The 11,058-nt window shown below is 71.0% G+C and overlaps 1 protein-coding gene across 1 annotated transcript; it reads right to left on the bottom strand.

Annotated features, from left to right (window-relative positions):
• Positions 1 to 367: 367 nt before the first annotated feature.
• Positions 368 to 10,026, bottom strand: NADK (NAD kinase). Its single transcript, XM_037499656.2, has 12 exons — positions 10,010 to 10,026; positions 7,190 to 7,408; positions 5,898 to 5,981; positions 3,666 to 3,795; positions 3,496 to 3,604; positions 3,265 to 3,350; positions 2,770 to 2,872; positions 2,323 to 2,483; positions 2,114 to 2,213; positions 1,879 to 2,036; positions 1,489 to 1,571; positions 368 to 1,409 (listed from the first exon to the last, which is right to left on the bottom strand). The coding sequence occupies exons 2-12, from the start codon at positions 7,360 to 7,362 to the stop codon at positions 1,250 to 1,252; spliced, it is 1,347 nt and encodes a 448-aa protein (XP_037355553.1). The 5' UTR covers positions 7,363 to 7,408; positions 10,010 to 10,026; the 3' UTR covers positions 368 to 1,249.
• Positions 10,027 to 11,058: the final 1,032 nt, after the last annotated feature.

Here is an 11,058-nt window from a genome sequence, read left to right on the forward strand (position 1 = left end):
TTGATCTCACTAAGTAGATTTTCGGGGTGAAAGACACTCACCCTGTATTGTGCAGGGGCCATTTAAGCCTTAGCTCATTTGCAGGCCTGAGACCCCACGTGGTCCCTTAGGAAACAGCCCTGGGGGAGGAGGAAGACCAGCTCCTCCGACCTGGGGCGTCAGACCCACAAAGCCAGCCTGGACATAGCTGAGGGTAGGCCCAGAGCAGCCACACCCCAGACTCCTCCTGTGACCCCTCCTGTGGGAGCGGTCCCCCCTCTTGGGGTCTGTGGGTATGGGTGCGGCCCATTGGGGAAGCACCCAAGCAGGCCCATCTCTGGGGTCTGGAGGCCCAGCCCACACAGCTGCCCTGGGCACCAACCTCCAGATGGAGCTGTCACTTAACCCAAAGTTTAAAACAAATCTGTTTATTGAAAGAATCTGAAAATAGTGATAAGTTTTCAACATTTAACAAATTTTCAAGATATTAACAATATGAAACATTAAGAATTTACTTCAAAAAGCTGTCTTCTAGATCACTCCAACATCATGCTGCTCCAAGGGCTGATCAGCACTACTGGGCCTTCTCGGAGCGACTGGGAGTCACGTACACGTCTGAGTGCCGTCTGGACCTGGGCCCAGCCCCTGGCCCCTGGGCACCTCAGGCCCTGAGCCTGGCACGTGGGGACCAGGAGCCCAAGCAGGCAGCCCTCAGGGACACCGTCCTGCGCTTCCCGGGAGAAGGCGTGCCCGCTGCCCACACACCGCCGCAGCCTGGGCCAGGCCAGAGGAATAGCGGGGACATGGCGCCGCCCCAGAGGACAGCCCTCCCGCTTGGTCCCAGCCGGCCGGCGGCATGCGCCCTCCCCCAAGTCTGCAAAGTGTGTACAATAAAATCTGTACGTAAGCACTTCAGAAAGTTTAAAAGAATCTCTAAAAAGTAGACATAGAATCTAAAATACCTTCCGGGGTGTGAGGAATGTGAGTGGCCTGCACGGGCTGCTGCCTGCGGCCTGGCCCGCGGCACCATCCACCAGTATCGGGGAGGGGCCGGGGAGGGGTGGCCGCTAAGAAGGATTTTTGGCTACGAGACATTTATTATCACACCGAAGGACAGACGAACCCATCTGATCCCCTGAATTCCAAGACCGATGACGCAGTCTCCCGCGGAGGCTCCCAGCCTGGCCGGCGTCCAGACGCAGAGCCCGAGGGCTGGTCTGCGGGTCAGGCCCTCGCAGGCTGGTCCCGCGGGGCAGGGAGGCCGGGCGGCCTAGCCCTCCCCACCCTGGCCCTCCTCCCCTCCAGGGAAGGGCGCCTGCCGGCGGCGCACGTTCCAGTGCAGGCACTGGGCCAGGCTCTCAAACCAGTCGCTCACGGGCTCGCGCACGCAGATGGAGGGCAGCGGGTAGCAGGAGGTGGTGATGCTGATGCTGGGAACAAGGGAGCGGTCAGCCCTGCCTGCAGCTCCCAGCACGCCTGAGGGCCCACCCAAGACCCCCAGGCACACACCTGTCCCCATGGCGGATCTCCTGCCGTTTCCGGCCGTCAAAGGACACCCAGGCCGTGTTCCTCGCCTCTGGCGACAGCGTGATCTGAAGGGCCAGTCGGGGACGTTGTGGGTCCCAAGTCTGGCTGCCAGGCCAACTGCCCGTCCCCCAAGTCCTTGTTCTGGGGGACAGGCTGGCAGTGGAGACATAAGCCAGCTCAGACCCCACCCGAGAGGGTGGCACAGCACCCAACATGGCCTGGGGCGACTAGACCTGGGGTCCTGCCTGCACAGCCTGGGAGCCGAGGACAGGGACCCGGTTCAGCGACCCAGTTAAGCTGCTCCACCCACCGCGCCCTGAGTTGGCATGGGCCAGCCCCATGCCCAGGGGCACAGGAGGGCTGGGGTCAGACCTTCAGCTCGACTCCTGCGGGAACCACGATGGGCCGGAAAGACAGCGAGTGGGGGCAGATGGGCGTGATCATGATGGCTGGCACGTTGGGGTGGATCATGGAGGCCCCGGCTGCGGCTGCATAGGCTGTGCTGCCCGTGGGGGTGGAGACGATCACGCCTGCGGGGGAGGGGTCAGCCACTCTCCAGCCCTGCCACCCTGACCCTGGGCACCCGGCCGGCCCAATGCCCACCTACCGTCACCCTGCACAGTAGTTATGAGGTGCCCGTCCAGGTAGACGTCCACGTTGGACAGGTAGGAGGAGGGGCCCCTGTCGATCACCACCTCGTTCAGGACCTGAGACGAGGCCAGCAGAGCGCGTGCTCGCTGGGATGCCCCTGAGGGGCTCTGCCGGGGCTCATCCACCCCCAGGCCACAGGCGCAGGCAGACAGGACAGGGACACACCTGGTACTGCATGACCTGCTTCCCAGCCTCGGCGTCGGCATCGGGGCTGGACGCCGGGGCCCCGTTCTCACGGACGCCGTTGGGGACGGCCGCCTTCCTGCCGCGCGGCTCCTTCGCCACCCGCACCTTCAGGCGGCTCCGGAGAACGACAGCCGCGTTCCCTGGGCCGCGGGCCGCCGCGGGGTCAGCAGGCGGGACCCGGCAGGGCACAACCCCTGACTAGAGCCCCACCCCCAAATCAAGCCACTTTCCCGCCTTCCGTGAGCCCAGGCGTGTCTGCACCCCACGGGGGCTTCCACTGTGACTGGCCGGACTTCGTGAAACCACCGCTTGGACCAGAGCTAGGAGCCCAGACCCAGGACGCCCGGCAGCGCCCCGCCCTGAACCCCCACCTAGTGGGCCGAGTGTGCCCAGAGCCGCTCCGGGCTCCAGAGTGTTCTGACTCACCCTGTATCACCTGCGCAACCTGGGAGCGGAAGCTGGCGAAGCTGAAGGGCGTGAGAAATCCCAGGGAGCCCAGGTGGAAGGCCATGACCGGTGGTACGCTGCCCTGCAAGGGGGTGCAGCGCTTAGGGCCGTCCCTGGGCCTAGGCCACTCGCCCGCTGTCCCCACCCAGTGGGCAGGCTCTCGGAGCTGGCCAGGGGCCCTGGAGCTGCAGGTTCTGGGCAGGCAGAGAGCCCCCAAGGGGCTTGGGGGGGCGGGGGCAGCCAGCAGGTGGGGGCAGTCCCAGGGCCCCCACCCCCACCAGGCCTGCACCTGCACCACTCTCGGGACCCTCCAAGCAGTGGGCAAAGCCCTCCTACCAGGGCCTGATGGCCACCCGCCCCTCTCCGCCCCCCCCATCATCCCTGAGCGTCAGGGCGTCGTCACCCGAGAACCCACCCCAGCCCCAAAGACGGAAAGTGACAGATGGGTGGTCAGCAGAGCTGGGCTGGCCCCACCTGGAAGAGCGAGGACGCGTAGAGCAGGGTGCCGTCCCCACCCAGGCAGATGATGAAGTCAATCTGGTTGGAGATGTCATCATAGTCTGAGGGCGAAAAGCGCACAAGACACCGTGGCACCGGAAACTGGGGGGGCAGGGCTGGGGACAGCAGGGGGCGGGGCACTGCCGGGGGCGGGGCAAGGGCTGGGAGGCAGGATGGGGGGCAGGGCGGGGTCCCCAGGACACTCGCCTTCCCTGAAGGTGCAGAATTTCTTCTTCACGGGCCCAAAGTCCTCATCACTCACTATGGCCGGGTCTTCCAGCACTTTCTTCTCCACGTACACAACCATGTTGGTCTCCTGCAAGGACCGAGGTCAGCCCTGCCCCCAGGAGGGGCCCGCGCCCGCCAGGCTCACGCACCTCCATCAGGTGCACACACAGCTCCTTGAAGGGCTGCAGCAGGCTGGCGTCCCGGATCTTCTTGATGACCAGGACGCTCTTCGGCGCCTTGTTCCAGGTTAGCCGCTGGCTGGCGGGGTCCTGGATGTGCCTGGGCAGGGACGGCGGCCTTAGGCAAGGGCTACTCCCCAGGTCGGGCACCTGATGCGGGCTCCTGGGCCCTGGACCGAGGCGCCACCAAGAGGCTCAGCTGCCCATGCCGGTGGGGACCCCGCCCGGGACATGCCACTGTGGGGCACAGCCACCTCGACTCCCGCATGGACAGTGCCATGACCCCAGGCTCCCCCCTGGCCGTCAGTCGGGGCCGTGAAGCCGCACAGCAGCAGCAGCCAGAGCGCATGGGCTGCTGACCCCACAGGTCCCTGAGCCCCGCACTCGGGGGTCCCTGCCCAGGACACCGTGCAGGTAAGAGTCCACTAAAGAAGGGAGCCCGCAGGGCCCTCCCTGAGGGCACTGACTCAGTCCCTGGACAGCTGGGGCAGGGTCACGGGCAGCTCGCCCCCAGCTGTGGGCCACGGTGGACCTGCTCTCTGAGCCAGCGCCCAGGGCGCCCTCTGAGCCTGCCACGAGGGCCAGCGCCTGAGGACTGTCAACCCAGCTCGGGACATTCAGAACAGGGTTCACGCAGGCGAACGGCTGATGTCCAACCGGCCCACAGGACAGACTGTCACCCCTCAGGGTGCAAGGGGTACACACGAGCAACCTCCATGCAGGCCGGGCATTGCCCCAGACCCAGCACCTGCTGCGCAACCACCACCACCCTGCCACCCCCCTGCCGCCGAGGCAGACAGTGGTGTGACCAGGCCATGCCCAAAGGGCAGACCGCATCCACCCTCACCACCCGCAAGCCCTTTCGCCTCCTGGCCCACTGGCCACAGGGGAGGTCTGGAGCAGCGTCCACAAGCAGAGGCGGGTCCGCACAGGCTGCGGAGGAGCCACACGGGGCTGCGGAACCGGTCGGCACGGCCATCAGGCAGAGGCCTCATGTGGCTACTCTGCTTGGCCGCAGGCCCGGGAGATGGCAGGCAGCTGAGTCAGTGGACAACCGGCCTCCAAGAAGCAGAACTCGAAGCCACTCAGGCTGCCTCCCAAGGGACCGCCCGCCCAGCAGGAAGCGGCCCTGCCAGGGGCTCCAGCTGGGGGCTGCAGGGACGCCCGGCCGGACATCGAGGCTGCAGACCCCAGACTGGGCAGTCCCACGTGTTTCAGCTCAAGCCAGCCCGCGCTTCCAGAGCTCGGTTAGGCCCGGACGCCCGCTCGCAGCCTTCAGCACCACCCGCGTCTCAGTTTTAAGCCTCAAGGAAACACGAGGCCACGAGGCCCGGCCCTCAAAGCCCCACAGCTAAGGTGCCACGGAGCACGTGGGGGATGAGTCCTGGCCAAGGGCCCCGGGGGGTGCAGGGAGCTAGGGAGCTCAGCAGCCACTGGCTGCCTCCACGCCGAGCCACCCAGGCTGGCCACGGGGAGCCGCCCCAGGCAGCCTGAGGTCTCCCACCCCAGTTCACAGGCCGACTCCACCCCACAGCACCCCACAGCACAGGGCGTGGCGGGCCTGACAACAGGACGGTGAGAGGTCCCGGGGAGGCATCTCAGCTAGCACGTGATGGGAGGGTGGCGCTGTCAAGGCCAGAGAGTGTAGGGAGGCGGCAGTAGGAGATCAAGCCAGGGCCGGAGCCAGCAGGAAGCTGGGGTGCAGGGAGCAGGCGCCAGGCAGGCCGTGGTCGGGGCGGCCGGGCACCAGAGGGCGGGGCAGACGCGTGCGGGGCGGCCTGGGATGGACAGCGGCGAGAGCAGGGTGGGGCCGGGACCCACCCAGCACAGGCAGCGACCTTGACCCGGGGGGCCTGACTACGGTGAGTGAGGACCCCTCGACGGCTGGACCCGTGGGGGGACTGGGGGGCAGGAGTGTGGAGGGCAGCCACGCGGTGGCAGCAAACGCAGGCGGTGGCGGCTCCCGAGGGGCCCTGCAGACCCACAGGCTGAGGCTGTCAGCGCCTCCGCCTTCCCAGACCAGCGGGAAGGACCCGGTCTAGCGGCGAGCCTATGCGGGACGCGTCGGCTTTTCCCAGAGCCGTCCTTCCAAGTGACCCTGAACCGAAGCCCTGACCCATGGGGCCTGTGCCTCCCCCGGCCCACCAGGCAGACTCATGGCCAGTCTCCCTGCCGGCCACAGCCCCGAGGCCCCACACTCACATGATGGTCTGGGGGTTCTGAAGCACACAGGCCTTTGGTCCAAAGGTGGTCACCGGGCAGGGTCCATGCAGAGAGCGGGTCCTCCTGCAGGCAAAAGGCAGAGTCAGCGCCAGGCACGTGCTGGGGGCCCAGCTCTGAGCTGAGCTGCTCACCACATTTTAGCCCGAATGGCAGCAGCTCAGCGGCGCCCGTGTCCACAGCAGCCCCAGACTCTGCTCTGTTTGCTACGTGCGGTCACTCTGTCCTGCGGCAGCAGCAGCAACATCCAGGTCCACATTGAGACCCCCCACCCCTCCCAGGACGGGCCCCTCAGACCAGGGCAGGTGCGGGCCCTAGCCCACATCCCTGCCAGCCCGGTCTGGGGTCACACATGGGGCCAAGACCCAGAACCTGGACGCACGTCCCAGCAGACGCTGCTTCCGGCCGTGTCTTGTGAACAGAACGGCCCGGCCGGCCTGACCTGTCTAGCACCAGAGTAGCCGGGCACGGGGGACGCCCTTCCCGGCCCCCAAGTCCAGCACCCCCTGCCAGAGGCCTCCACAGAGGACAGTCCCCAGGCCTCTGGGCCCTCCTCACAGAGCGGGTGGCTGCCACCCTGACTACCACCGCCTCCCGCGCACGCAAGACACTTCTCTGCTGTCGCGGAGGCGGCCGAGCCCTCGGGAGCCGCCCTCCAGAGAGGTCTGGCCCACAGCCTCCCTTGGGCGCAGGGCCCAGGCTGGCCGCCTCTGTGACCTCTGCTCTTCCCGGAGCACATCCCGCCTGGAGCACCTCCCGCCTCCCCAACACCATGCGGGGCCAGGGACCTGCTCCCCACTCCGGCCCGCAGGGAGGCGACCGCCAGGCGGGCACACATGGCCTTGCCCAGGAGAGCAGCCCCGAGGCGGAGGCCGGGCCTGGCCAGGTGCCACCATCCCCCCACGTGGGACAGGACCTTCACCCCCGCCTGACCGCCCGCGCAGGGTCAGGCTCCCCCCGCCGAGCACCGCACATTTTACCAGCAGCCCCGACAGCCAGACAGGTCCCCAGCTCTGGCAGGCATGCTGGCTCCCGGCTCAGGTGTGACTCAAGCACCTTGTGCAAGAGCACTGGCCGCCAGGCCCTCAGGGCCCTGCCCGCGTGACCTGCTGACCAGCACCTGCAGCCACCACCCACGCCCGTGTCAACAGCAAGGCCGCCCCTCCCCGCCCTGGGGCATAGGCCGGCCCCGCAGACACCACACCGGCCATGCGGGCAGAGCGGGGACGGCACTGTGGACACCGGCCCGGGTGAGGGGCTGGGCCCTGCCCTACCTGAACTCCTTGGCGCCCGCCAGGGCGGGCGCGGCCGACAGGCTGCGGGCCTTGGGGCGCCTCCGCATGGAGTGGTCAGGCCCCCAGTCCTCATCCCCATGGCAGGCCGAGCAGCGGTCGGGGGCCGGGCCGGCGCTCAGCTCCCTGCTCAGGCTCACGGGTTCCGGCTCCATGTCCACAGTGGGCGGGCAAGGCCCTAGGTCAGACCAACCCCGACGCCTGGAGTGAACGGGATCAAGTCATGAGCGTGCGGGTGCAGAGTGGACGCGTGCAAGGGGGCATGCGCAGGGGGCACAGGGATTGTTGCCCCCCGGCTGTAGTCTTCGATGAGCCCAGAGGAGCAGAAGTCAAACAGCCAGAAGACACGCGTTCCCACCCCAGACGAGGCCCAGGGCCGGCGAAGCCGAGGTGCAAGTGCGAACGCCATGGGCCCAGGAATACTGAGCGCTGGGCCCTGCACACGGGGCGACATGCTGAGCTTTGTGCCAGGGAACAGTAAACTGCACAGCAGCGCAGGCCCCGAGGCGGCTGCAGGAGTCAGGGAGCAAAGGGGCCAGGAAGGGGAGAGCGGGCCAGGGGAGCCGCCCCTCCACACGGAGGCTTCCCACCCTGGCCGGGAGGGGAGGTCGGTGGGCACCCACGGCCCGGCTGCAGCCCAAACCACCTGGCCCACCACCCGGCTGCCGCGTCTCATGATGAGCTAAGGCGTGACCAGGGACAGGACAGCCCAGGAAGGGCGGGTGTGGCGGAAGCTCCCCTAGCTATTTTGGGCAAGATTGCCAAGGCCAGGGCGTCCCCGCGTCAGCTACTGGGCACTGCCCGCAGCGGAGGGCCGAGCATTGGTGCCAGCACAGCCCCCCACACGTCGCGCCAGCTGTCCTGCCAGGGCCGAGTCCCTGTCTCAGTCACTTGCTGGTGGGGCGCAGTCCCTGCAAGCGACACAGCCACCCTGACGGCCACTGTAACGGGCCTGGGACCTCTAGGCCCTGAGGGGCTCAGCCTGTGGCCCCCACGTCATCAAGGGGGGGTTCCCGCTATACAACACGTGGGAGCTGCGCCCGCTGACACCCGCGGCCGGGGCTGACCACATGGGCAGCGCCAGGGAAGTGGCCAGGCTCAACCGTAAGCAGCTTCTTGGGCTTGTCAGTGCGTCGCGACAACAGTGAATCTGGACTCCCGGTCGCTTCAAGTCTGTGTGTTGGGTCCGAACCAAGAGGTCACCCCATGCCATTTGCTGCTCCCCAGGCCGGCGACACCCCCAGAAACACTGTCAAGGTCCCGCGATGGGCCTGCCCTGGGCTGCCCAGCCGCCCACACAGCCCCCTCCTCTGCCTCCAGGACTGGGGCTCCTTACAGAGCCCAAGGGGCGCCCCGTGGCCTGGCAACTGGGTCGGAGCCTGTAAAGCGCTTTCCTGGAAGTCGGAAGGACGCCCCCGTCCACTGCCCGCCGCGTGGGCGCCCCGCCACGCGCGCCCCTGGGCACACCCAAGCCCGCAGCTGCCCCGCCCGCCCTGGGCGCTCAGGATCCAGTCCAGGCGGCCCTGAGGCAGGAGTCCGAGGGGGAGGCGGGAAGAGGCGCGCGGGGCAGGCCCGCGAGGGGAGGCCTGGCGGGCGGCGCGGGGGCCGGCGGACGCGTCCTCCTCTGACCTCGGCCGGAAACAGGCGCCCTCGCCCCTTCCCCGCCCCGGTGCGCCGGCCCCAGAAATACCTTCGGGAAAGTTCCTGGGCAAAGTGGGAGGAAAGACCGGAGACCCGAGTCCGGAGCGCGCCGAAGGGCTTCGGGGAGCGGCGGGCCGCGCAGCTCGGGGGCCGCCTGCGGGCGCCCCTGCCCGCCCCGCGCCCGGGCGAAGGTGAGGCGGCGCCTCGCCCAGAGGCGGAATCGGGCCGGCCGCGCCCGCCGCCGCGCAGCCCGGCCGCAGCGCCGGGGCGGGGGCCGCCCCCCGAGGCCACCTGTCGCGCCCGGCCCGCGGCTGACCGGGGTGCGCGCCGGGGCGGCAGGCGGCCCGGGGACGCCCCCAGCGCGGTTTCCGGGGGCGCGGCCCGAGACCCCCGCGCGGGCGGCCCCGGGCCCCGTCGGGGAGAGGCCGCCGCCGGGGTCGGGGTGCGGCCGGCGCCCGCGCCCCGCCCCCGGCACCCCCAGCCGCGCGCACTCACCGCTCGCTCCCGCGGGCGCTCGTGGGGCCGCCCCCGGGCCGGGCCGGGCCCGCGGGCCCCGCCGCCGCTCGCCGTCACTAGCCGGCGCCCGGCGCGGCGGCCGCCCCCCGCTCCATGGTCGCCCCCGCCCCTCGGCGCCCGACCGCGGCGCCGGCGCCGCCGAGCAGCAGGGCCGCCCAGTGCGCAGGCGCGGCCCGCCCCGCGCAGGCGCGCCCCGACTCCGCGCCTGCGCCCGGCGGCCCCGACTCCGCGCCTGCGCCCGGCGGCCCCGACTCCGCGCCTGCGCCCGGCGGGCCCCGACTCCGCGCCTGCGCCCGGCGGCCCCGGCCCCGTCGGCGGGCGCTGGCGGCCGCCCCAGCCCGTGGCCCCGACTCCCGCCCGCGGCCGGATGGGCGGGGCGCGTGGCGGCTCGCGAGGGGGCGCCACCCGCCGGGATTTGTGATTCCCGGGGTGTGGCCTCAAGCGAAATGCTTGGGGGACCGGAGCCGCCGCGCCCGGCCGCCCGGGGCCTCGAGGGGGACCTGCCGGCCCCGCCGCCCCCCGCGGGCTGCAGCGGGGTGGGGGGCCCGGCGCCCGCCAGCCGCCCCCGCCCCGCCCCGGCCCCCAAGCCCTGCGGCCGCGGCCGCCGCCCGCTCGCGCGGGCCCGGCCCGGGGGCCCAGCCTCACCTGCGGAGCCCGCGCCCCGACGAGGCGGCCCCGGCGGCGGGCCCAGGGGAACCGGGGGTTTCTCAAGCCCGTGACGTCCGGCGCTTCCCCGGGCGGGGCGGCCACGCCCGGAGCCGCCTTCCGCGTGCGGTCAGCGGGGACCGCCGGCCCCCCGGGGCCCCGCAGGGCGGGCCGGCAGCCCCCGCCGGGCCAGGGCGCGCCCCATTTCAGAGACGCGAAGGGCCGGGGCGCCCTCCGACCGCCCGGCCCGCGCCCGGCCCGCCCTGCCCTGCCCGCCGGGGAGGCCCGCGGGGGCGCGGCCGCGCGGAAGCGCCGCGAGGAAGCGCGGGCGGCGCCGGATGGACGGGCCCGCCTCTGGCCGCGCCGCCCCCCCCCCCCGCCCCGCGGCCGCGCCCCCGCCCCTTGCGGCGCCGGGGCCTCGCGCCCTTTCGTAAGTGCGGCTCCCCCGTTATTCAAGCCTCGCGCCCCAACACCCAGGCCCCGCCCTTCGAGGGCAGAGGGGACCGCGGCGGGAGCGGAGCAGCTCCCGGCGCCCGCGGGGCTGCGGCGCGCGGCAGGGGGCGCCTGGGGGCCGCCGGGCCTGCCCTCTGCCCCGGGGGGCTGCGCTGCGGGGGGGGGGGCGCGAGAGCCCCAGCGGACAGTGTCCGGCTGCGGGAGGCCGCCCCCCTCGTCCCCCTCCCGAGCCCCCCGAGCCCCCTCTGGCGGGGTCGGCTTGGGGGCGGGGCAGGCCGAGCCTTCCCGCAGGAGGCCGGTTCTCGCCAGGGTCCCCAGAAGGGCCCGGGAAGGGACTGGCTGGGCAGGGGCCTCCGAGAGCGGGAGGGGCCCCGGCTGTGGCGTTCATGGGGCCCTCACCGCGCCCCGGGAGCTGCTGTCCCCGTTTCACGCCGGAGCAGAGGCCGCTCACCGAGCAGTCCCGGCGGCCCGGCCCTTACTGGCGTCAGAGGAGCCCCAGGGAAGGGGGCCTGGGAGGGCGGGGGCGGGGATCCCGGCTGGCAGAGGGGGGAGGACACGCCTGCAGATGGACTGGGGCCGCTGGGCAACTGGGGGGG

Source organism: Talpa occidentalis, unplaced genomic scaffold, assembly GCF_014898055.3.
Source record: "Talpa occidentalis isolate TD23 unplaced genomic scaffold, MPIMG_talOcc4v2.1 talOcc4.9, whole genome shotgun sequence".
Lineage (NCBI taxonomy): Eukaryota > Metazoa > Chordata > Mammalia > Eulipotyphla > Talpidae > Talpa > Talpa occidentalis.